The sequence below is a fragment of the Myodes glareolus genome, chromosome 19 (assembly GCF_982192425.1).
Source record: "Myodes glareolus chromosome 19, mMyoGla1.1, whole genome shotgun sequence".
Classification (NCBI taxonomy): Eukaryota; Metazoa; Chordata; class Mammalia; order Rodentia; family Cricetidae; genus Myodes; species Myodes glareolus.
Window position 1 is genome coordinate 42,757,489 of NC_142044.1, and position 26,526 is coordinate 42,784,014.

A 26,526-nucleotide genomic window follows, 5' to 3' on the forward strand; every position below is an offset into this window, starting at 1 on the left:
ATGGATGGAACGAGTGTTGCAGGTTGAATTGATAGGTCTGAGCTGACGATGTCATGTTGAAGTCCCCACTTACAGTGCGGGACATGACAGTTTGGGGAAATAGGCTCTTTACAGAGGTGATCAAGTTAAAACAGGGCTATGTTTGTGGGTCCAAATTCAGTCTGACAGGTATCCCGGTAAAAAGGGGTAATCGGACACAGGGACGGTGCACACAGAGAGAAGGCACAAGAGGGAGTTCACGTGAAGACAGATTGAGGCTTCCACAGGCCAAGGAATGCTGCAGATGACTGGTAGACCATCAAGTACTGGGAGAGGAGAGAATGATTTCCCTAGGTTTCATGGGGGAGGGGGTTCTACGGGCTCCTTCGTTTTGAACTTTTGCCAGCCAGAGCTACAAGGCAGTTCCTTTCTGTCTTTTCAGTCTCCGTTTTGTGGTGCCTCCTTACGGCAGCTCGGGGACTCAGGCTATTCAACACAACTGTCTGCTATTGCATCTCCACAGGCCCGCCCTGGGCTGGAAAGGGTCAGGGATTCTGGCAGTTGGTTCCCTGAAGGAGAAACCAGGAGCCACAGGGAGAAGGAACTCCATCATATTGGCCACACCCACCCAAAGCAGAGTGACTGGGGTGGAATTTGCACGTCCTGGGTCCCAGGTGGGCAGGGCAGCTAGGGCTCTAATACCACAGACCCAATAGTTCTCAACTGTACTGACTGGCAGGGTCTCCTCTCCCTGCAGTGTGCTTTTTAGAGACTTTGGGTGGCAGATTCTAATGTACTGTTAAAGGTGTGTTCCACCAGGAAGAGGGTTCACCGTGCTCCCCACATCATCTGGAAGGGCAACAGGCCCTCGTCAATAGCATTTCACTGCCTGATCTGCTCCACAAAACTCCACTTCCCAAGTCTGGTCCGTAGAGACAAAAGGGTTTATTTAATTCAGAGGTGTCAAAAGTTAGTAGAATCCTGGTCCAGAGGCACACCAGCCTCTAGCCTGGAGGCTTGCATCTCATGCCAGCCTCCCTGAAGGTCCTCGTGTTCTTAGAGAGTGTAGGCCTTTTGCTAAGCTCCCCCTTCTTGCCACAGGGACCCCAGTGACTCAGGGCACCGTGTTGTAGACACTGTAGTTGTCCTTCTGGGTGACGTGTAGCTTCCAGGTGAAGAGGCGCTTCTGGGAGGGGAGGCCTTGGGCCTGTTTCACCATGAGTCCCACATCCTCATCTGACAACAGCCGAACCAGATCCCCTTCGGCATCCTGGTAATTGAGGGCGATGTCCTCTCTCTGGAACTCACGCCTGGGGGAACACACCAGGATTAGTCTGAGGCTCTCGGGGAGAACTTAGGGTCTTGGGTTTACAGAGTGTGGTACTAGCTCATCCAAGGAACCATCCTCCCATTCTTAAGATGGAGAAACTGAGGTATCAAAGAAAAAGGGAGCTTTGTAATCATTAGTGGTGCAGCCTGAAGCAGCTTGCATATGGCAAGGCAGCCCAGGGCGGCCTGTGGGAACTAGCTGAGCTGCAGGAAGATAGCCATGCTTCCACGGGGGTCGTGGGAACAAGATCTAAACTGACTTCCCATGTACCATTTGACCTAACAGACATGTCTAATCATCTTGCAGAACTGCTATCTTGTGATGACAGTTCTTGAAAATTATCCCCAGAAAATAATGAGACGGTGTATTCGTCAAGGACAATATCGTGGACAGCAGCAACATCCAGGGGGACATTGTGTGTGTGTGTTCGTCTGTTTGTGTGTCTGTGTATGCTTGCTTTGGGTATTTGTGTGTGCATATGTTTGTGTTACAGGTATCGATGTATATTTATGCTTACTTGTGTTTTTGTATGACTGTTTCGAGTCTGTGTTTGTGCTGTGTATATTGTGCATCTGTGTATGTTTGTGTATGTCTGTATGTACTGTGTGTTTGGGCTTGTTTGTTATATGTGGTAGGTGTGTATACGGTTTTGTGTGTTTGTGTGTGGCTTTTTTGTGTGTTTATGTGTATATGTGTGTGGGGGTACGTGTGTGTGCATGTACTGAAGGGATCTGAGCACCCAGCAGAAAACAAGAGGAGTGAAATATGGTTACAGACACTACATTCTCATTACAAGCTGCATTGCTTTTATCGTAAGAGATGGGGCAGCGCTTGATGGCTCTACAAAATAACAGTCCAGCAATGGCCTGGACCACGGGGTGCTGGTGATTTCCCCAGCGGGAGGCTGTGCCTAACTTCAAGGCTTTCAGCTAGAGACATGCGTTCTATCAGCAGATCTGCAGTCACACACTATGACCTCAGCTGAGTCCTTGGTGCTCTGCAGCCTGCTCAACTCTTCTCTAAAGGCACCGTGGACTGCAGGGGCTGCAGGGGCTGCAGGGGCTGGAGGCGGGGCTGCAGGGGCTGGAGGTGGGGGCTGCAGGGGCTGGAGCTGGCACAGGTGGTAGCCTCCCCCCAACCCCATTCTCCTCCCCAGGCTCTCTTCCTTCTTTCCCACCCAGCCTCTCACCTCATGAGTGCCAGCAGGTCTTTGAACAAAGGGGTGCTGTTGAGGTCTTCCTCCACTGCGATGTCCCTAAGGTAGACAGTAGAAGAGAGAAAGCATGAGGGTGTGTGTGGCAGGGAGCACGCTTGGGGGCCAGGAACAAACAATTGCTATAGCTTGTTATACTGCTGGGGTGTATCTGAGAGGCAATGGGAGCCACATCAGCTGGACGGGCGGGGGTGGGGTGGGGACACACAACACCAGAGCGTTGACTGGGAGAGAGTGGGGTGATGGGGGTGGCAAGGAAGGCGAGCTGTCCTGTTCTCCCAGCAGGGACACCAACTTGATGGTTTTGATTGTGTCCTCATAGTAGTAGCAGCGCAGCCAGTTAGTGGTGTCGTCCTCCTCAGGGAAGTCCTTGAGGATCTTCACGAAGGAGCCTGGGAAGATGCCGGTGGCTCCCTGGGCTGTACCCTGTGGGGGAAAAGGAGCTGCCTCATCTGGAAGAGAAATCTAGGGCCCCACACTCTATAAAAACAAGGTCCCTAGATTGTTCCCCAAAGCCCACGTGTCAAAGACTTGGTCCTCAGGGTGGCTCTGCTGGGGGTTGTGGGAGCTTGGAGAACAAGTCCTAGAGGAAGTGCCTTCCGTCACTAGGGAGAGGGTTCCCTTAACGGGGTAGTGGAGGCCTGGTCCTTTCCTCTTTCTGCTCTTTATTTAACTGCTTATTTATTTGATTTGTCTTTCCTCCTGACCGTAATGCCAGGGGTTTGCACTCTCACACGCTTCTGTCATGATGAGTAGCCTCGGCACAGGGTCACTTGGTAAAGAAATGGAAACTCCCGGATAGTGAGTCATCGCAAACCTTTTCTCTTCATAAGCTAGTTGCCTTGAGTGTTTTGTTATCGTGACCAAAGCTGACTAATTCAGAGGGAAAAAAAGTGAGGAGAATCACCAAGCTGCCCACCCCTGAAGATAGCACTTCAGTTATAGAGAAAGCTCTGAATTTATCTGGAAAGTTGTACACCCCTGCCTCTCTCCCCCTCCCTTCTTCCTCTTCTCTGTCCCTCCCTCCCTTCCTCATTCTTTCCTTCAGCTAAGATTTTGAACACCATTATGTCCAAGCTCTGGGCTCTGGAGTTACATAAACACTATTCCTTAATATAACACTCCTGAGAGCACAGAATGTGAACACGCATGCTCTCTGGCAGATAGCCACACATGTAAAGGAGGAAATTAGGAAAGGGGAAGAATGTGGGGGTACAGAGAAGCTTGGAAGTGCTTCCTGCTCCTTCTCACTCCCTGAGTGTCTCCCAGAAGCTTGGGTCTGTCCCCTAAGGGCAGGACCAGGACCCCTACCCTGTCTCTGTGTCGCTCATATCTCTTAACCTTCATGACCATGAGACAAAAGATGCATTCTTTTCTGTGTAGATGTTTGTGTGCATGTGTATTTATAGGTGTGTGCATGTGTACATTCATGCATATTCATGTATATATGCATGTGCATATGAGTGTGTGTACATGCATATTCATGTATATGTGTATTTAAATGAGTATATTCATGTGTGCATATGCATGCATATGTGTGTTTAAATGAGTGTGCATGATATGCATGTGTGTACATGTGCATGCATATGTGTATTTATGAGTGTGTGTATATGTGTATGCGTATATCTATAGTATGTGCATTCATATGTATTGTGTACATATGCATGTATATGTATTATATGAGTGTGTGTATATGTGCATGCATGCATATGCATGTATATGTATATTTCTATAGTATGTGCATGCACATGTACTGTGTGCATGTGCATGCATATGTGTATTTATATGAATGTGTGCATGTATGCATATGTACATATGCATGTGCGTATATGAGTATTGCATATATATGCACATGTGTGTACATATATAGGCTAGAAGATAACTTCAGATTCCATTTCTCAGGCTCTAACTATATTTTTTCTCTTTTTGAAACAGTCTTTCACAGATCTGGGACTCTTCTGTGGAGCCATCCCTGGGTAGGTGGTCCTGTGTTGTGTAAGAAAGCAGGGGGAACAAGCCATGGGGAGCAAGCCAGTACACAGCACCCCTCCATGGCCTCTGCATCCTCTCTTGCCTCCAGCTTCCTGTCCTGACTTCACTCAGGGATAGAGTGTGACTTGGAATGTCCTCCCCAAGTTGCCTTTGGTCATGGTGTTTATCACAGCAGTGGAGAGCTAACTAGAACACAGCCATGGCTGGTCTGACCGGCCAGCAAGCCCCAGAGATCCACCTGCCTCTGCCTTCCCAGAGCTGGATGATAAGCCTTTTAATGTGGGTCCTAGGGATTGAGCTCAGATCCTCTTTGCTGCCTGAGCTCACATCCTCTCCATGCCATCACACAGAGCTATGAACTGAGGTTCCTATTCCTGCAGCCTGAGATCTGATGGTGATCGCGATCCAGCCAGTAAGACTTTCCAGAAAACTGGACCAGGTCTATAGTCCCTCTTACAACAGGGTCAACACAGCAGTAGCTAGGGTGGACAAAGGCGCTGCAGGCTTCTGAGACCCAGAGCATGAAGAAGCAGAGCTCAAACAGCCCAGTCCCTACACCTGCCACACTCCCTCCTCTCCAGCCCCAGGATACCAGGGACCCTGCTTCAGCCCGTCCCAGAGCCTCCTTCCAACACCGAGGGGCAGAGTGTCCACTAGCAACAATATTATCTGAAGGAGAAAGCCAGGTCCAGGTCAGCTACTTCCTATCAGTGTAGAGCAAAGTAACACCTGGGGGTCCCAGCTTCAGGGTCTCACTCAAGTCGTCCTAGTACCCTCACTTGCACTGGGAACAAGGCATCCAGACTCTCTGGGGGCGAGCCAGGACGACATCCGCCTCTCCCTTATCCCTGCCAGGAACTGATGAGGAAACAGTGCTTTCGTCATTTACAGGAAAGGAAACCATGGGTTGAGCAACCTCCTGAGGTACAAGAGGCCAGCTAAAAACAGCGAACAGTCCAGACACACTAGTAAAATACTCCGTTCTGTTGTTGTTTGGCAGTACGGTGGGTGGGACCCAGGACCTTGCACACTGGGCAAGTGCTCCCCGTTAAGCTGCCTCAGGCATGGATGCCCACTCTTTTTTTTTTTTTAAGATTTATTTTTATGTGCATTGATGTCTGTGTGAGGGTGCCAGGACCGCTGGAACTGGAATTACAGACAATTGTGAGCTGTCTTGTGGGTGCTGGGAATTGAACCCCGGTTTTCTGGAAGAGTAGTCAATGCTCTTGACTGCTGAGCCAACTCTCCAGCCCCAAGGTCACCCACTCTTATTTACAGCCATTCTTGCTACTGGCTAGGGAAGTAACATTGTCATATATGATCCCCCACATCTCTCAATGGGGGAAACTCTGACCCCCAAAGCAAACATGGAGAGACCTCTGTGGTGGTTGTGACCACTGCCAGCACCTAGCAGGAAGAACGTGAAGCTGCTGAATGCCCTGCACTGTATCGAATAGCCCACCCTCCCCCAGGAGTTACCAGTCCCCCAAAACCAAGAGTGCCAAGACGCCCTATTAGTGATCAAGAAACTAAAATAGGGTAGCTACAAAATGGCTTGTGGAGTAAAGAGGCTGGCAGCTAAGCCGGTCCACCTAAATTCCACCTCTGGGATTGCTTCTGGTGGAAGGAGAGCACCAACTCCTGAAAGCTGTCCTCTGACTTCAACACACGCTATGGGGAATGTTCTGCTTCATCGACACATGTGGCTCTATGACACCTGTGACTCACGGTCACCCGAACCTCAGGGACCTCAGGGACTGCTTCAGAGACTTCCACCCCTGGGCTTCCCAAGATATTCTCCATGGTGTTACCTGTGCACCACACCCAAACTACCCCACCCCACCCTTCTTCCATCCTCACCTCTGCCTTTGCCTCATCCCTTACCCTCACCTCCATCCTCACTCCATCCTCACCCCATTCTCACCCATCCTCACCTCCATCCTCACCTCCATCCTCACTCCATCCTCACCCCATCCTCACCCATCTTCATCTCCATCCTCACCCCATCCTCACCTCCATCCTCACCCCATCCTCACCCATCTTCATCTCCATCCTCACCTCCATCCTCACCTCCATCCTCACCCCATCCTCACCTCTATCCTCACCCCATCCTCACATCTAACTTCACATCCATCTCTCTCCGCCGTCACCTCCACCCCCTTCAGTCTCCTCTCCACCTGTTCTCCACTCTCACTTCACTTTCACCCTCTCTTTCACCACCTCATCTCTTTACTCTCTGACGTCACCACCATCTCTCCTCTAGCTTCAGTTCATCTTACGGACTCTGGCCTCATCTCCATCTCACCTCCAGCCAGTCTTTGTTGATTCTGCTGAGAAGGAAGATCACGTCTCCAGCTTTGAAACTTAGCTCCAGTTTGCTGTTCCCAGTAAAGTCAAACAGGGCCTGGAGAGAAGGACACCATGCTGAGAGGGAGAAGATACTGGTTGAGCCCTTGAAGACCTACAACAACTTTGGCGTCCATTTTACAGGTATGGAAACTGAGGGTTTGAAAAGATGCTGATACAGCCCTCTGTTCATGGAGGATCACAGATTGGAGCCCCCGTCTCCCCAGCTACCAAGCAGGTGGTCCTTTCAGAGCTGGTAGGGTTCACATACAGGGGGAGGGTCCAAACTCTGAGTCAGGCTTGTCTGACTGCACTGCCCACATGGACTTTGAAATGCCTTGCGTGTGTTTCTGGAGCTATGTGCATCCAGAGGACAAGGCCTTGTCTGAGGCCTCGGTGCGTAGGCATGGCTGACCCAAGAATCCCAGCAAGCTCTCTGGGATGAACTGATGAATGGCCACCTAGTCCCCTGCTTCAGCGTGCTGGGCACTTCCCTGCCCTCAGCTAGACAGGGATGTTCAGCATCCCAGACTGAGACTGTGGCCCCTCCTTCTTTCCGGGTACCCAGCACCATGCAAATGCACAGTGGCACACAGCAGGCAGACCCCACAAATGCCTTGGATGAGGTCTAGCCTGTGGATACCTCTGCTTTCGGCGCTTCCATGCGGTCCATGCGGGCGCCTTGTGGAGACACACCCTTGCTATGGAAAGAAAAGGGGCTGTCAGTCAGTCTTGTGGATCCCCCCAGGGCCCAGCTCCTGGGTTGGAGAGGCTGGGAAAGAAAGATGCACAGCCACCAGTCACATCTGCTCCCATAGCCAGCCCCTCCTCCTGTATTCCCACTGCTGCCTCAGGTGAGGTTGTTCTCCTACAGAAGCCCAGGAGACAGAGCTTGGAGAAGGGTTGGAGAGGAGGTCGTGGCTCCTCCAAGCCTTTAACTCTCCACCTGTCCTCAGCTTGGCTCTTAGAGCCGACCTCTCTCACTATGTTACTATTCCATTTCAGCCAAGGAAACTGAGGCTGCGGGGGAGGTGCCTGCGTGGCTGGAATTCAGACCATGCCTTCCTAGATGCACAGGGAGGTGACTGGGGCGAAAGAGAATTTGGGGCAGGTCAGGGCTCAGGAACCCTGCCAAATTTTCCTTGGCTCCTCAAAGAAGTGGCTGGTTCAGAAACCAAAGCCCTTCCCCTATTGTGGTGCCCGGTTATTTTTTCTGTGAGGGACAGGGTGGAGGGGAGAGAGCTTGGGACCCTTAGAAACAAGGAGCAGCAGCGACCCCTGGGGGCTAGAGACGGGACTCAGTTTGCTGGCTCAGAGGTGGTGCGGTGATAGCAGCCTACATTTTGCGCGTGCGCGGTCGGAGCCTGCGGAGCGCCTGAGGCACCTGCTCTGCATCATAGGCAGACTGATAAAAGAAGATCCTGACGTCGGGGTCCATCAGCACGCAGACCGGCAGGCTCAGGAGGTTCTGTGTGGAGAGGGGCAGGACAGGGTGGGCAGAAAGTCGACAGAAAGATCTAGGCAGTCCTGTCACAATGCCAGCCCCATCTACCCATCTCTGCTAACGCATTCTCAGCTGGTAATAAAAATGAGTTACTAGCCCTCAGAAGCTGGAGGAGACAATTTCCAAGCCTGCTTCTGGCCCAGGATGGGCAGGAGAGCGGTGCCGGCTTGATAGTTCATTTGGAATCATCTAAAGGTCTCCAGAGACAGTGATTAAGAGGACTGTGTTTGCCAGGAACTTATCCCCTAATAACCTGGAAGCTAGGATCAGAGAGGGAAATGATCTACCCAAGGCCACACAGCTTAGTAACAGAGCTGGGGCACCCAGAGCCACTGGTGGTGCTTGAGTAGGGTCTCCCTGTGGCCCAGGCTGGTCTCAAACTTGCTATGCAACTGGGAATGACCTGGAACTTCTGATCACGCCTCCTAAGTGTTGGGATCATATGTGTGGGCCACCACACTCACTTTATTTGGTACAGGGGATCAAACCCAAGACTTCTCGAATGCTAGGCAAGCAGTCTACTTACTAAGTCATAAAGGTCAGTGCTAGGCCCGGGTCGGGGTGGGGGTCAGATTTGGAAGTGATTGGGACCGGGGACCTGTAGGTTGATGCCCACGCCTCTTTCCACCCTGTGCACACACACTGTGGCTAAGCTATGAAGGCATGGGGCAGGGGAGCCTGACATGGCTACTCATCTAGCCCCATGGGGCTCGGGTACCCTGCAGAGCTGAGGCCAGTTTGGGGGAGCTACCGTTCCAGAGAAACCCAGAGTCCTGTGGAAAATCTCTCAGGACCACAGTCTAGAAGCAGATTCACAGCTCTAAAAACACCTCCTCCTCATTTTCTCCACAGACTCCAGCTTCACCCAGTGAGAGCAGAGGGCCCCTCCATTTCACAAAGAGAAAGTCAGGGCCTCTTGAAGGAGGGTGAGGATGTCTCACTCACTCCAAGGCACCCATCCCAACATAAGTCTCCAAATCAAGAGCTTTCCAAATAGAGGTCATTCCCAGTTACATAGCAAGTTTGAGGCCAGCCTGGGCCACAGGGAGACCCTACACAAGCATCTCAGTGGCTCTGGGTGTCCCAGTTACTAAGCTGTGTAGCGTTGGGTAGATCATTTTTCTCTCTGATTCTAGCTCCTGGGTTATTATAGGATACGTTCCTGACAAAGCCAGTCCCCCTAATCACTGTCTCTAGAAAGTCACCTCTGGACACCAAGGAAAGCTTTCCTACAAGCCATGGCTTGGATGCTCACTGCCTTGCCAGGAGCACCGGTCCTTCCCTGTACAGTCACAAATGGGAGGGTGTCCCTTCCTGGCCACCCTGCCCTCTGCCTCTGACACCGTTTCTTCTGTGTCTCCATGGCATAGAAAGCTGACAGTGTGCATAGTGGGAACACAGAACACCCAGCCGAGGACAGTGAGTGTAGCCAAATGCAGCTGCACACAGGTGAAGAGGTATGAGCTCAAAGGTGCCCTTCTCTGGCCTGTGGGAGGGGATGTGTTCTGCTGTTCTGGCCCATGGTGCAGGCGTGAGACACCTCTGTGTGGTTTGGGGGTTTTGCTCCCACTGTCCCCACTGGGCAGCAGGTGCCCTGGGGGACAGACACTGTGTTCCAGAGCTTGGAACACTCAAGGATTTGTCAAGTGTGACTCCTTGTGACCCAGCTCCTGGATCCCTGAGAACATACCCTGCTTCTCTTTCCAGTCAGGCTTCTCAGGATTGAAGATAGGGCCATGGGAGCCTCAAGGAAAGCCCAGTTCTCAAATCCATACCCCAAGGATCTATCTAGCCCCCAGTGTTCCATTCTGGATCAAGCACCAAGAGGACATGGCAGTAGGTACATACCTTCATGTAGGCGTTCAGGGCAGGGATCCGGGCCTCAGCAATCTCCTGCTTCACACCCATGTAGACTTTGGCTGAGGAGAGAAAAGCTTCCCAGAGCCTGGACCACACGGTGCCTGCCCTTCAACTGCCCCTCCAGCAGATAACTGCCCAGCATCCCTCTCCCCAGTTTAAAGCTCTTCCTGCCTTTGCCATGGAACCAGGGCATCACTATGACACTCTCTAAATTCATCTTCTAATCACATCATTGCTAGAAGAGAGAGGAAATTCTCTATGTCATACCTATTCCCCCACACAAAGGTGTGTACATGCATACACCCTCTCCACATGTGTTGATGTACACACATACACATTCAGCACAAAGTACACACTGTACACACCCATGCAAAGCTCAAACGTACACAAACTACATATACATACCCTCACATAGACACATGCATTCACACTCACGCACATGAACACACCTATATATTTACATGAGCGCACGTGCACTCAAATGTACCCACATGAATTTACATACACAATAATATGTGCACATACCATAGACATATATTGCATTCAGGAACGTGTGAATACATACATACATGCATGAATATAAACATACACAACATACCCACATGCACATGTGTGCACACATATACATATATGCAAATACTAACGTAAGGTCTATGTGCACATGCTCATGCACATTTACACACTTACGCACACAGATGCAATATATTTTTACATACAAATGTATGAGCACACACATAAAATATTCTTTAGCAGATGCACATGTATGTATTCACACACACTCACAAGCCTTAGCTTGGAGCATGGGATCTCTGCCTGTCCTGTTCACTGTGGTCTCCCATCCTCAGACTTGGATAATGTTTAGGTCACCACATGAGTTTTCAAGCACCTCACCAAGTAGGGGTTCCCAGAGCCCTAAGGTCCCTTTCAGTGGGCTGCCATAATTAGAAACCATGGCCCCATACCCCACTACACATACTGACACTGCAGAGGACAAAGTATCTCCTGGGTGGACGAATGAGCCAAGTACCAAATGCAAGGAGGGGTGTTCTGGGAAAGAGGAAGCAGGTGATATCCTACCAAGTGATAAGTGTCCTCCAAGAGCCCTTAGGCAGGCACTTGGGGGAGTTGCCACCCAGAGGGCCGCCCCAGAAGGCAATCCTGTCCAACCCCTGTGCCACAGGACAGGCAGGCTGGGTGCCTGTGGTGCCAGAAAGGAAGTATATAAAGGTTGGGGCTAGACAGGAGCCATGAACTAGAAAGTGGCAAAGTCTCAGGCCCCAGCTGGCTTGCCAGAGTGGATGTCCAGTCTGAGAAGACAAGACGGGACCAGGATGTTGGGGAGGGTGCCCTGCTCCTAGGGTGGTTGGGAGAACATAGTGTACACAAGGGTAAACAGGAATCATAAAGGCAGGAGGGGAACTTCAGATGAAGGAGGTCTAATGGAGGAAGCACAAAGGGGACCCTCAGCAGCTTCCGGACAGGACATCAGACAGGAACCACAGGACTCCTCCTGAGGTAAGTGTTGGTGGGGTGGGAGGAGCCGAAACCAGAGCAGACACAAGGGTGAGACCCTGCGCCTGCAGGAGAAGAGTCACTGCAAAAGGAAGGAAAGCAGGATCTGTTAGAGACCTGGGACAGGAGGCCCAGAAGAGATGTTCCCCATAGGGAGGCTTCCTAATAACTCAGCAGCTGGTGGGGGGAGGGAGCCTATGCAGATGCATAGGAGGGGGCAGTGTGTCAAAGAAACAGAAAGTATGTGGGGAGGAGAGAGGTGTTAGTTGGAATGGTAGAGGCCCCTCCTCACCACTTACAAGTGGGAGAGGGAGGGACCGGGATGGGAGGGCTCTTGCCTCTCAGCCCTGTGTCCTTGTTGGAGATGGATGAAGAGAATAAGGTTCTTTCTAGAGTAGTGGGCAGTGCACACATGGGAGGCGGGTTGGAAAAAGGGAAGAGGGGCAGGCCTCTGAGGCTTAGTAAAGGGGTAAGGGATAGGACAGAGACTGCCTCTAAGGAGTTGCTTGGCAGGCTCAGGCAGGCACTGGAGATTTGGAATGAGGTGAGGTATGTGAGGAGGCCCGAGAGGTCAGGGGTGGGGCTGGAGACTATTTGTACTCAGAACTATGTGGTACCCTGCTTCCTCAAAGGACAGGGAAGGAGCCATTGGATCTGTAGAGGCTGAAACCATTCAGCTAGAGAGCTCACCTCGTGGGTGACTGAGAGAGACAGGAAAGACCAGAACCCTGGTGCTGAGCGCTCCCAACCCAGGCTCCCAGCAGGTGGACGACTGTGACAAGCTGGCTGTCCTGGCCACCAGAAGCCAAAGATGATGAAGCAGAAGCTCTAATAGTGAAGGTACTTGGAAGAGAGAGAGTTGGCAGTGTTGGGGGAACACATATACAGAGGTGGCAGAGAGGGGGCTGCTGGGAGACACATCCAGCCTGGGGCTACAGGAGGACCACTGGCCAAGTGAGTAACTTGTAAAAGGATTTGAAATGACATTCTGCAGAGCTGGAAGGTGAAGCGGGGACCAGGGTTAGCTCGGAGGCATCAGGGCGGAGTACGGCCTACCTGGCAGCGTGGGCAGGCTGCAGGTAAATGGGCTGCTCTTGCTCTCTGGCCCAAACCGCTCCTCCAGCTTGCTCTGCAGGGCATAGAACTGACGATAGCGGCGGTAGATGAGGTACTTGGATCCCCCTTTCGTCTTCACTTCAATGACAAAAACCTGAGGAGGAGAGAGTGTGTGGGTGGGGGGAAGAGGTGGGGGGCGGGGCAGTTGTGGATGTTGTAGATGGGTAGGGAGTTGGGGGAGGGTCTGGGAGGCTGGGGGGGGGGGTTATGAGTTGAGTGAGCTGGGAGATGGAGGTGTCTAGAAGGTAGAGAGTCCCTGGAGAGGGGCTGGGAGATGGACCGGCTGGGGAGGTCAGAGGACCAGAAGGTAGAGGGACTGGGATACAAGGGAGGACAAGAGAGCCCAGAGCTAGGCACAGGGCAGTGAAGTAGGGAGGACCCAGAGACAGGCACAGAACCCGGGAGGTCAGGGCAAAAGCTATCAGGCACAGGATGAGGTTAGAGGTCACAGAGAGAGAACAGGCTTTCTCAAGCCCTGCACTGTATTAGATGGGGTAAGCTTCATTGGGAGTGTTCCATGTGCTTGGATGTGTTCAGAAGCACCCCTACATTCTATTCAGCATGTGTTGACAATCAACCTGTCTAGAAAAACCAAGTTGATAGTCAGGGTGTCACAGAGAATTGCCAGGTGTTTCAAAGAAAAAAGCGGTCCTACTGAGACAGGAGACAAAAGGTGGAGGGTCAGAGGTTAGAGGGCAAAGGAGGGCAGAGGTTAGAGGGCTGGCTCTTACAAAGTGGCTGGTGAAGCCCCTCTTCTCCTCGATGTCAGCGATGTTGGCGGAGATGGCCACGTCATCAGGAAGCTGCTCAAAGTCACTGGAGGAGGCCAGAGGGAGGGCACCAGTTACCACTTTTGTCTGTTCTGGGCAAAGCTGGTAGAGCCCCACACTCATTCTGCACCCTGTCCATGCCCAGCACCTCACTGATGCTGGGAACCCAGAGACATCAGGACACAGGTCAAGCTCTGAGCATGAGGGACACAATCTGGAGTCGGACGCCACAGCCAGCTTCTTGCCCAGCCAACCACTCAGCAGCTTCATTGCCCACCAAAGAGCCTGGCCCCTCTGCGGCAGCCTTGAGCTAGGCTCTGCATGACAGGATGAAGAGTGTGCTGGGGTGTCTGAAGGTGTATGAATGTCTCTCACAGGCCACAGTTAAAGACTTAGTCCCCAGGGTGTCCACAGGTAAGTGCTGCGGATCTCTAGGAAGGTGGAACCTCATGGAAGGTCCTTGGGTTCCCAGGGCTTGCTTTGAGGAGGACCAAGGGACCATGTTCATCTCTAGCCCCTCTCCTTGCATCTGATTCCAGATGCAAGCAGTTCCCTTTGCCTTGTACCCTTGCTCCAATTTGCTACCATCGCCAGAGGCCCAAGGCAAAGGGACTGTCCCACTTTTGACTGGGATCTATAGAACTATGGACCCAAATAAGACTTTGTACTCCATATATTGATCTGGTGTGTTGTTATGGTAACATGAGGTTGACTGATGGAGAACCCCACTTATCCCCAGTCAAGAGAACAGTTGATTATATCTAAGCAAAGAAAAAAACGGCACCTGAGCCAGATCTAAGTGGGTTAACTGGAATTCCCTGGAAACTAGGGAGGTTCTAGGCAGTGGAAAAAGCCTACACTCAGGTTCTGAGCCCCAAGGAAGAGCCTGGTGGGCCCTGAGGTGGGTAAGTTACTGAGGGTCTTGGGAGCAGGGAACGGGGTGGGCTTCAGTAAAGCCTGGTTTCAGGAGTTCACCAAGGGCAGTCAGTTACGTGGATAGAAAAGGAGGGGCAGAGACTGAATGAGACAAAGTCACAGGATGCCCCAAGAGTGAGGAGTCATATGGGACAAGACACACAAAAGATAAGACCCCAGAAGATGCTATTAGCATTTTGTGTGTCCCTGTTCTCTCCTGGCCAATCAAGTGCCAGCCATGCTCGGCTCTGAGGGTGCCCAGCTTGGAGAGGCAGTATGTCATGATTGGCCTGACCCAAACAGCAATCCTGTTCCCATCTGCCCTTGAGGCCCAAAGCAACCAGGTGACTAGCTCGGTCAGTGAAATGGGATGGGGTGGGGGAACACCTGGATCTGTAGCAACCACAGTGTGCCCATGAGACAAAAACACAATGCACAAAGAAAGAATCCAGGGTGGCGGTGTGGAGCTCCCTGCGCTACAGAGTTAGACAGCCTTCCTATGGACTTCTGCGAAGGAAGAAAGAACAGTTCAAGTCAAGACCAGTTCCTCTTTGCCCTGCAGCCTAATGAGTTTCCAAAAGGACCTTTGACCAAGGTATGGTGGCACAGCTGGACTGAAAGAAAGGGGCGTGACAAGAATGCTGCCTGCTTCTGAATGGCACAGGGAGAGGCGGGGCTTGGCGACTCAGTTCAGACCGGGTTAATTGTTGTGAGAGGCCTCTGGGCAGACATCCAATAGGAAACTGGTGTGCAGGTGTGAGGGCTGGCCTGGTGGGGTCCACATGGCCTGTCTAAGGTGAGAGCCACCAGCCTATGGCTTATGGCTGAGGTTAGACTTAGACGTAAGGCCCTTCGGAGAAGAGCTGCCAGGGAATGGAAGAGGGTTGGGAAGGGCAATCAGAAAGAGAAAACAGGCCACCAAATGCAGCACAGCCAATGTCACCCGGCTAGCCACTTATGCTCAGACCAAGAAGAAGGAAACAGATGTAGCCAGTCATTGGCAGCACGGCACGTATCTGTGATCTCAGAAATTCGGAGGTGGAGGGAAGGGGATGAGCCTGGACTGCAGAGGGAGGCCCTTGAGGAGGAAGAGGAGGAGATTAAGACAGGGAGAAGGAAGAGAAGGGCAAGGAGAATGAGATAGGGAAGGGAAGAGGAAGATGGATGGGGAAGAGGGAGGGTGAGAATGGTTGGAGGAGGAGAAGCAACTGGGTTCTCCTGTCTGAGCCCGAGAGACAAATGGGACATGTCCCATACGATGTCTCACAGCAGGAGGGGTCGAGGAGCCTGCACACTCTCATCCCAGTCCACGTTGTTCACCTGTCTCCTGGGACCTGGTGTGTCCCAGGATGGTGCATTAAGACACAGAAGTCACCAGGCAGTGACTCAGGGAGTCAGCAGGCCAGCGGGGGTGGTCTTCCAGGCTGGGGCACCTCTGTGGCTACTGGGGACCTTCCTACTCACTTTCAACATGGCCCAAGAGTGGCCTCGTCTACTTCCCCCAGGGCTTAGTACAATATTACACTCAGTAGTAATTTCCTGGGCACCAAGGATGGGCTGGACTAGGAAGGAACTGGAAAGGAAGACACGGCCATGGGCCATTCTGGAAGGTTGGGTAACAGTGACACCTGGGAGTGCCGGGAGCACCCAGGATCTAGGTACCTGAAGCACAGAACTAGAAAGCTGGAGAGGTTAAGGAGCTTGCCCAGGTGAGGATTTGAGGCAAGGCAGCTGAGAGATCTTGGATGAACCGGAGCACTTGGCCTGTTCCCATATTCTGCTCCTGCACCATAGAACAGGCACTACCTAACACACAAGGACCTTGCTCTCTTGTGCCCCAGAGCTCCGTGGAGTGGGGAAATTTGAATACCCAATAAGTAAGCCTCCTGCTTCGCCGCTACTAAGACCTTTCTGCAGGAGAGGTGACCCTTACCAGTCCTTCAAGGAGGCAGGAGCATGGCAGAGGACAGCTTGTCCTGGGTAGGGCTGTCAGGGGGAAGCAAAGTTCCCTACAGCCATGAACAGGGACTCACAGAGGAGCTGGAGATGGCAGCAGGGAAGGCCTTTCAGGCCGGGCAGGCAGTGAGTGTAAAAGTCTGGGGACATGAAAGCGGACAATTTCAAGGAACCTCAGGAAGGTATCCATGACCGGAACACAAGGACATGAGGCAGAACAAGGACAGAGGAGGCCGGACACATTCAAGTCCTACACAAGGGATTGTGATGCCTAATGGAAAAACCTCAACTTTTCTGTCAGGTAAAAGAACCCAGAAGTGTTTGAGGGAGCGCTGGTGTCAGAAGACATAGTGGGGCCAGATAGGGCCTGGGACCAGCACTGTGAGCTGGACCAGAAGAGACCTTGTGGGCCTCTCCCCATCCTCTGACTCCTCCCATCCCTCTGGCATTGGAGACAACCTAGTACTTATGTCATACGGATCAGGAGATCCCTCTGTGACAAGCAGGATCCTTACAATCCCACCAGGGCAGGGATACTGGCACACTGCCTCCCTAAGTGCCCAGAATGGTACCAGGTACCTAGTCGGCTCTCAGCAGTTACCTCTGCCCATGACTAGCTGGCACGCTGGTAGAGGCAGAGCGAGCGGGCTGCTAGCTTGCTGGGTTGGCAAGAGGCAGTGGTGTGGGGGTAGGGAACCCACTACACCTCCTGAGCAGCTGTCTCCTCGGGCCCCATTCATGGTCAACCCCGGGCTCCATGCACAAGGGAGCTAGAAGTGGTGGTCAGCTTGGGGACCCAATCCGCAAGAATACCGAGAACTTCAGGTTCATGGTATCTCATCCACAGTGGGATCTGGCATGTGGCTATCGGAACTAAATTCCCCAGCTGCCCTTGAAGTGACCCTGTTTAGCTTTGGACACGTGTCCACAAGTTTCTAGAAAGGACTGTTGTATGTACTGTCTCCTCTTCCCTATCTTTGCTGGTCTGGTACTAAAGAGGGCGCTGGAGATGCTCGATCTGGTGACCCTAGGACCTGGGCCCACGACTCCATGAGGGGCAGAGAAGGGGAGCTGCCCCTCTGAGGGCAGAGGAGACACACAACCCTACTGGTCATCACAGGCGTCATCTGCACCCCAAGAAACAGGAAGGGACCCAAGCCTCAAGCAGCCGCAGTTCCTAGAATAATCAAGTTTGCGTGTCTGTCAGTCTTCTAGGAGAACGTGGGATCAGGGGGACTAGAATCATGTCACATCCAGCACCCCTTGGTAGCTATGGAGGCTCATTGTGATCCCCGCCCCAGCACTAACTCCTGCTGCCACACAGGCAAGCCTCTTCTGACCTTTGACCTGCAGAAGTCCCATCATTTTTGCCAGCTCTCATGCACCCTTTGCTCCCACCTGGGTCTCACCAGTCAGACCCGGCTCTGGGGTCTCTCAAGTGGTTCACATGGAGACGTGCTCCCTAGTGCTTGTTTCTGTTTGATCCAGGGGACAGACTCTAAGCTCTGCCATTTGGGTTCTCGCATGCAGACGGCAGCACAGACCTGAGCTCCAGAAGAGACACCGAGCAAGGGCTGGCTGAAAGAGGTGGCCGAGCTTGGGGGACACCAGGCCTCACTGTTCCTATCTGTACAATGTCCGCTTTGCCGAAGATAGATCTAGGTCATTCTTGAGCTCTAGCGGATTTACTGAGCATCTAGTATGGGTACCAGCGCTGTTCTGCCTCCCAGGGATGCAGCTGTGCTCCAAAAGACCAAAAACACCTTGGGCAGGCACAGGAGAGATAGAAATAGTGACTAGTAAAGCCCCCCCCGCCCCCCCCCCCCGCAATACTGTTAGATATCAAAGGGCTGTGCAGAAAATTAAGTGGAGTTCTTTAACAGAGCCAGGGCTCTTTAAACCTAGCCCTGAATAAAGACAGGAAACACGGGTTGATTCTGTCTGGACAGCAGATGGGAAGCCACCTCTGACTGCAGTGTGGATCCAGGAACGCAAGCCTAGTCCCCAGGACACCTGTGCTCTCAGGACTCTGCCGCCCACTCATCCTGTGGGCCATTGGCCCCATCTAAGCCACTCCCCACTCTGAGCCTTAGAATTCTCAGTGCAGACGACAAAGCCAAGTGCAGGAGCCTGGGTCTGATGCACTGACACCAGGAGACCGGAGGGACAGCCTCTTACCACCCCCACCGCCCACCCAGACCTGCTGGGATCAGTGAGGAAGTCTGGGAGGGGATGTGGGCAACTCTCACCTCTCCGATCGCAGCTGCTGGGCCAGGGCCATGGCTGTGGGTAGTCACGAGGGCAGGTGGGCCAGGGCCTTACCCAGCCAGGCCCAGAACTGAGTTCACCTCTCACTTCCTCCTGTCTGTGTCTGGGAGCCACCCGGGGCTTGGGGGAGTCTCCCCAAGCCGTCTTTGAGGAGGTCCCTCCCTCCCCAGCTTCTCTGGACACTCCCTGAAGTACCTCCTTCAGGCTCTGAGCTGCCTGGCCCCACACTTCTTCTCACCCACTTCCTGGCTGCATAGCAGTTGAGGAACTGCTACTCTTGGGTTCTGGGCTTCGGGGACTTCCTCAGTGCCTGCCTCTGGTGCTAAGCCCCACCCACCAGCGAAGCACTTTCAGCTCTGTTAGTCCATTAGGGAGCCCTGCGACCCTGGAAACTCATTGTTCATTTTCATGTCTTGAGCCCCTTGCCCAGGCTTCCAAGACGTGCCATCCCTAAGGTCTGGTGGAGACACAACTCCTGGCGGGAAGCTCTCCTGCTTCCCCTTCTTCCATTATTCAAGGGTGTGAAGGTTGACTTATGCCCCATCTTGATCTCATCCTGGTGCTCGGGGCTTTGAGATCCCACGTTCAGCTCTGCCAGAGCTGCCAAGCACTCGGAAGCTCTCCTTACAAACTGCCTCCACCTCCCCGTTCTGCTCTCAGAAGAGCCCCAATCCTCAGTTGGCCTCAGAATCCCCAAGGGCCGGCAAGTTGCCTCATCTCCCCCAGCTCTCTCTAACCTTACTGCCTCCTCATTTCCCATACTCCCTTCTGGCCTCCTGTAGGTCTCAGCTGGGAAGTTGTCCTTTGAGTGACAGGCGCGTCCAGTCCAGACCACGCCTCCTTTTTCACTCTTAGGGTGTTTCCTGCAGCAAGCCCCTCCCAGCTGTATTCCCTGTGTATTTGTGAGCCAGGCAGCTTCTTCCAGGCCAGTGCCATCCTGCATACTCCCAGACTATGTGAGCACAGTTTCCTCTAATGTACAGGGACCTTGGGCTCTGCAGGGAGCTCTCAGGGAAGAAGCCTGCAATGAGGATGGATCCTGCAACCCAGCCTATGTGTCCTGGCTTAAAATTGGGATGGAGAGCTGGGATGGAGATGGAGAGCCCTTGCCCCGCAGGATGTCCATCCCTCCTAACTCCCTGTCCCCTGATAGTTTCACTTGCTGGAGTGTACAAAAAGAGAGAGCAGTCTGCTACGGTGTCCCTGGCCATCACTAAATACGTGAGCCTGAATCCTGTACCCCTCCTGCCTGAACCAGTATCATATCTCCCCAACTTGGAGATGGCACTTGGGACAGGGCCCCTGCTGGGGAGTCTGGAGCCATCCACATGTCTCACCTTAAGTAGGGCTGGGTTGGAACCAATCTCAGACCCCTCAGGTTCTGACTCCAAGAATACAGAACTACTGGCAGCCCAGCCCCTTACTTTGAAATGCCCCTCTCCATTCTGCTACCCCAAGGGACCTTCTGATCCTGACTCAGCCCAGAGTGGATGAATCCAGCATCTCAGGATAGAACCTGTCCAGTAAGAACTTCCCTTCACATGGCCCTGCAGGGCATGGGCTCCTGGGGAGATGGAAGTGAGGTTGGAAGGGACAGAAAAGGGGAAGAGGGGCATGCCACCAGTGGCTGCGTGTTTGTCAAGGTATTTGTGCTGCAGAGATAGATCAAGGTGACAAGCGGAAGGCCCATCCTACTCCAAGCACAGAAAAATGCTGGTCTTTAAAGCATACTTATAAGAGTCCTGTTCAAGACACGGCAAGGCGATCTTCAGGTTCTAAGATGGGGTAGGAATTACACCCATGACTGGAGCTAGAGACTTGATCACCAGACCTTGGGAGCAACGCGCACATGTGCTATTCGAGAGGAGTCTCCAGTGACTGGCTGGAGACCAGGTGCAGGCCACAGGTCCTGCTGCTGGCAGGAAGTAGACCCTTGATATGCCCAAAGCTGCAAAGTCCCTGCAAAAGCCAACAAGGTGACCGAGTCCCATATGTAAAAGCAAAGAGCCTTTATTTTAATCAAGTTTGCAAAACTTGGTCTCTCTGCATGTCCAATGTATTGGAATAAATGGAGAGCCCTGAGCTCAATTAGAAGAGGGTTTTATAGTAGTAAAGGTGGGGATGAGGGGTTTCTGAGGTTTTAGGACCCTTGATTGGCTGACATTTATCTAGGGGTGTCCTGGTGAGTGTGTTCTGGCAGGTGGTCCTATCTACAGTGGTTGAAATGTTAGGCATTTCCTTTGAATGGTCTGCTCTTGGGTGGAGGTTGGGTAATCTCAGCTGTGATTCTTCCTGCTACCCTGGATCAGGGTAAACTACTGAGACTCAGGCCTCTTATTAAATTTATTGATGGCTGAGTTCTACTCTGGCATGTGGTAATAGTTGGAAGTAAAGAACTTCCTTTGGGTGACCTGCCCATACTCAGCTTATCATGGCTGGCTCCCACACCCTGAGCTCCCATGAGGAGCTGGGTGTCACAGCAAGCATTGAAAAGGATTTCTCAGCTGTTGGCCTGGGTGCCTGTGGGAGCCGAGGAACCCTTCCAGGCAACGGGTGGAGGGAGGGAGTTAAAGTACTAGGTCAGAGCATCAAGCCTGAAGCCCCCACTGGTGTGAAATCCAGAGAAAAGCTGGCCCTGAATTGTGCTGCGGAAGCAGTTTGGAGTCAGCGCAACACAAAACTGCAAAGCAGGCGCCTTGGGCTTCAGAAGAATTCACACCTGAGGAGCTAGACAGACACGGACTCTGGCTCAGGACTCAGGACTCAGACATCGTGGCTTTAGGAGGAAAGACTCAGGGGAACCGGGAGGGACGCAGTAGAGGAGGGTATCTCTGAACACAGAGGTACAAGCTTGGCCCAGGGGCAACAGAGTGTTGGTCAACAGGTGGTCAGGAAACAGGAAATGGTGACACTGCTTCCACAAGACAATGCCACACAGCACTAGTGAAAGACTGTGTCACAGCCTACATGCTCTGGCTTAAAATGTGTTTGGGTCTTGGATGGAGAGCCCTTGCCCTGCTTGGGTGAAGCCCTGGGTTCAGTCCCAGCACCAAATAAAGCAAGAGTGAATATTGGAAGCCCAGCCCTGGGGAGGGCTGAAGTTCAGGGCTCCCTTAGTTCTGTCTCAAGTCCAAGGCCAGTTTGTGCAGAGATAGTGCAACTGTGTGGGCAAGGGTTAGGGTTCTTTCAGAGCCTCTAAAAGACCCTCTAATGTGGAGAGTGGTGGCCTCACAAACAGAAGATAATGCTCTTCTCTGAGAGAGTCTTGGTGGTAGCCTATGTCAACAGACAGACAGATGGACAAACAGACACATACACACATACACAATGGCAGTTTGTCCTCCTACAGGCCAACACACACTCTCTAAACCATTTCTCATTTATTTTCTTTTTGGCTCTGTGTGTGTGTGTGTGTGTGTGTGTGTGTGTGTGTGTGTGTGTGTGTTAGGGTCTCACTCTATAAGCCAGACTAAATTGGAGCTCATTATGCATCATACAGCCTAGGCTGGCCTATAATTTGAAGTAATCTTTTTTTTTTTGAAGTAATCTTTTACCCCACCCTGGAGTAATGCTAGGATTACAGGTGTGAGCCACCCCACAAGGCAGGACATTTTCTTTTTGGTTGTCTTTTGGTTTTGAGACAAGGTCTTACTATGTAGCCCAAGATCTCCTCAAATTTGACATTCTTCTGTCTAGGCCTCCCACATGCTGGGTTTACCACAACCAGCCAACTAAGTTTTTATTCATCTGTGTGTGTTTGCGTGCGTGCGCGTGCACACGTGTGTGTGTGTGTGTGTGTGTGTGTGTGTGTGTGTGTGTGTTGTGCTCTCTAGGCCACCTTCTCCAGGTTTTCTGAGTTTTCACCTTCTCACCCTCAGCCCTCTCTCCCCACAAGGGATCATCCTGTGTTCCTGACTCAGCCTGGGAGCCACCTGGGCAGCAGAGACCAGGAGTGTCCTAGGAGGAGTCTGGAACTTGTGTCTACAGTGCGGGAGGCCAGACCCCTTTCTTCCTCTGTCTTCTGCCCCTGCCTGGGGTTCTGCTGAATGAAGCTATTTCTCTGGCTCCTTTTACGGAGAATGTTGCTGCTAATTTTGTGCGCAGCTCTGAGGCAGTGTAATTGGAAGCCAGACACCCTGTCAGCAGTGGGCTCCAGTCCTGAGCTGCCTCGCTTCCTGCACTCCTCCCTGGCCCTCTTCATTTCATGATCCCACCTGTTCCAGGGAGACAGTAAGCATCTGGGCTCCTGAAGTTCCTGAGATGTAAGCCTCCATGGCTCTGCATACGAACAAAAAAAACCTGGAGCAATCCAACTCCAGCCTGACATCCTGATGGCCTCCACCCTCAGCAGCCTGACAGTAAACAAACAAGCAAAGGCCACATGGAATCTTGGGGTGGAGGCTAGCCTGGGCTACATAGCAAACCTCTGTCTCAAACAAACAAAAATCCATTTAATTTGAAGCTTAAAGACCACATGAAGACTGGCACGTTTCATTCACAGAAGAAAATTCTCAACTTCTTACTTTCCGTCAGGTCCAGACACCCCAAAACTAACAACCCAGTGGTCAGATTAGAGACCTGAGATGAGCAAGCCAGGGGGAGGAGTGAATTGTCAGAGGAAGTTAGGGGTGTACAGGATTTAAACAAAAGACTAACCATGACCAAGAAACTGAAGTATTAAAAACACACCACAAACTCAAAAGCAGATGCCAAGGAGCACCTCCACATGACCCACAGTTTCTGATACCCCCAGGAGGGGAACAACCATGCTCAGAAAACAGCTGGGGGTTCCCAGAGTCTGAATAGAGAGAGAATGTGGAGGTCACAAAACACCCAGCACTGCTCAAGCCCTGCTTGTGTGGGCACAGGGCACACGAAACAGCAGACAGCCCCCATTCAGGGGGATGAGGCAGAGAGCTGTCAGCAGTCAGGGCTAGGAGACCAACAGCAGGACCTGAGGGGACCTCAGAACCCCTCGTGAGACTGACAGTTCTGCTGTCTGCCTCAGCTGTTGCCTTAGGAACAGAAGGAAACTCCCTGATTAGAGAGAGAGATTGCTGGGGTTCCCTCATGCCCTGAGTTCCCCCGTCCTGACCCACATGTGTCTCCCTTCATAATTTATGAGGGGAGCTTCACTGGACGCCTCCCTGAGCCATAAATAGCCATCCTGGGCAGGTCCCAGGCTGAGCTGAGTACCCGGAGGCTGCCGGGAGACCATCGAGAAGGCAAACTCCCTGAAGGTGGGCCCCACCCTCTCCGGAAGCAGAGCCAGTGTGAACTCACAAGCAGCCCATGTCCCAGCCCTGTCACCTTCTTGGCCACGAGTCTGTGCATCCAGCTTTCCAAACTGAGATAATATTTGCCTCATAGACATATGTTAGCCATCTGGGCCAGTGAGGTGGCCCAGTGGGTAAAGGTGTTTGCTGCCATGCCTGCTCATCTGAGTTTGATTCCCAGGACGCACATGATGGAAGGAGAGTACTGATTCCTGAATGTTGTCATCTGACCTCACATGCATGTAGTTGGTCCATGCACTCCCACAAAATAAATACAAATGCAATAAAAAAAATTGAAAGAAGTATAGGAACCATCTATACTTCTGTATAGAGCACCTACTGTGTGCATGGCTCTAACCATACCTTGCGACCCTGTGTTAACCAAGGAAATGAATGCTTAGTCCAACATCAAATAGGCGGTGAGGGAATTATAGATGTTAACGCTACCCATGATAATTTCCTTAGTATGACTTGACCCTTCCCTTCTCTCTCTCCCCCGCAAGTCTATCTCCCATTTGTCTTGCTCCTTTCTATGATACAATTTATCACACTGAAATTTAATTCCTCACCCCCTCCACTCTCACTTGGGAGAAGAGCTTCCCATTTATTAAATTTTGAAGGACATGAACACCAGGGGGCGCTATGACTCAGTCATCAGGCTTCCTCTCTGCAGCACCACCTAGAGTCTGGAGACTCCTAAGTTAAGGTCTGAGCTCCTGGACTGAGGATGCTGAATTAGCTGGATTGTTGTTTGTTTGGGACCAGGGTTTGCTATGTAGTCCCCCTCCACTGACCATAAATACAAAAGCAGCCAGAGTACACTGTTAAGTGTTTGTGTTGGCACACAGTCCACGAATGGTGGGGAGGAGCTGTGCGGCAGCCCTTAGGACAATGCCGTGGGCCAACTAGGAATGAAGTGACTTTGTGTGCATGGTATGGGTAACGTTCTCATACCTGTTCTGGAGATGAGAAAACTGAGGCACTATGAGATTAGGAAACTAAAGTGCCTTGGTGAGCGGCAGAATGTTGTGTGGAGCTCTTCTGTGGCTTACTCCAAAGTTCATGCTGTTACTGTGTCATAATGGCCCTCATTCACCCATCCATCCATCCACCTATCCATCCGTCCATCCACCCACCCATCTATCTATCCATCCACCCACCCACCCATCCATCCACCCACCCATCCATCCTTCCATCCATCCACCTACCCATTCATCCACCTACCCACCCATCCATCCATCCATCTACCCATTCATTTGCTCTTGTTTGCTACACAAGCATTCAGTTAACCTCCACTCTGAAGTAGATTAAGAGTAGATAGAAACAAATCCAGTACAATGTTGCCAAGCATCTCCAAACACTGTTAAGGTACACAGATCAACCTTGCGTGCATGAATGAATGCGTATGTTCACATGTGCTTATCTACGCATACACACATGCTCTCATGCACGGGTTATAAACATATACATGCATGCCACATGCATCCTTTCATACATGCACCGATAGGGAGAGACTAGGAAATCCATGTTTACAATCTAGTTTCTCTTATCCCATTTCCAGTGCAATGCCTGCCACAGGGGAGTGACAGGTAGCCTTGCTGTTTCAGAGAGAGTCTGGGAAAGATGAGGGCTGAGAAAGACAGGCTGGCATCTGGCCCATGATGCTCTCACCTGCTGGCACTGACCTCTCACAGATCCCCAATTTGAAACTGGCTCCAGGTTGTACTTCTCAGAGATGGCTGCTCCCAAGGCACCAGGTCTCACTGGCTCTATTTGGGTCCCTGCTCCGCAGGGACAGGGAACAAGTGTCTCAAGGATCAGAGCTCCAGGTTGGTGATAAAACTGTCTCCTCTCAGCTCTAACCCCACCTCCTATTCTCTGATTTGCTTGTCTATAAAGGGCATTTGGCTGGACCCTCATATAACTGAGGGCTCTACAAATATTTGAGGAGGAAGCAGGGATTTCTTATCTGTTGCTGACCTCAGCATAATCTGAGCGTTTACAAATTGCACCTCTTGACTTATGTGGCAGAGAATGCTGTCCCTTACAACTCACTCTCTCCCACCTCCTTTACTCAGAAATGCTAGGTGCAGCAAGAGAACTCATGGCCACCCATCTAAAATAATATTTCCCAGTTGAGTTAGCTTCTTGTTTCCCTACTACAATGAAATACCAGAGGCTGGCGAATTGATGAAGAAAAGATACCTGTTTAACTTACCATTTGGGGGGAGCTGAAAATCCAAACAGCATAATGCTGGCTCTGTTGAGGTACCACCTGGCTGCATCACACCACAGAGGATGACATCACAGGGTGCAGGGATAAGATGCTCACACAGAGAGACTGGAAACAGGAGCTGGACACAGGGGTGAGGAGCCAGTAATAAGAACTGCAAGCCAACTTTGGGTGGGTCCCTGTAGAACCACTGTAATCTCTTCCTAGGGTGTGTCTGTCAGAGAAGTAAGCATCACCCACCTGAGCCCAGCTTCTT

General features: G+C 51.9%; 1 protein-coding gene across 2 annotated transcripts; it reads right to left on the minus strand.

Annotated features, from left to right (window-relative positions):
* Positions 1-900: 900 nt before the first annotated feature.
* Positions 901-26,526, minus strand: Ncf4 (neutrophil cytosolic factor 4). 2 transcript variants are annotated; one of them, XM_087899031.1, is made up of 11 exons: positions 26,511-26,526; positions 26,256-26,391; positions 13,584-13,668; positions 12,793-12,946; positions 10,213-10,283; positions 8,201-8,328; positions 7,504-7,561; positions 6,820-6,918; positions 2,818-2,948; positions 2,499-2,564; positions 901-1,289 (listed from the first exon to the last, which is right to left on the minus strand). In XM_087899031.1, exons 2-11 carry the CDS (start codon positions 26,285-26,287, stop codon positions 1,094-1,096), a joined length of 1,020 nt encoding a protein of 339 aa, XP_087755157.1. In that variant the 5' UTR covers positions 26,288-26,391; positions 26,511-26,526; the 3' UTR covers positions 901-1,093. The 2 variants fall into 2 exon arrangements, with proteins under 2 accessions (XP_087755157.1, XP_087755156.1); XM_087899030.1 differs by lacking the exons at positions 26,256-26,391; positions 26,511-26,526 and adding an exon at positions 18,743-18,905.

Bases quoted from the DNA above. Each gene is read 5' to 3' on its own strand.
- Ncf4 (XM_087899031.1), bottom strand. From the start codon at position 26,287: ATGCTGTTTGGATTTTCAGCTCCCCCCAAATG. The intron at 6,919-7,503 runs GTATCCACAGGC...CCTTCTCTCCAG, and splicing joins TGGAAGCGCCGAAAGCAGAG to GCCCTGTTTGACTTTACTGG. The intron at 2,565-2,817 runs GTTGGTGTCCCT...TGTCTACCTTAG, and splicing joins GACACAATCAAAACCATCAA to GGACATCGCAGTGGAGGAAG.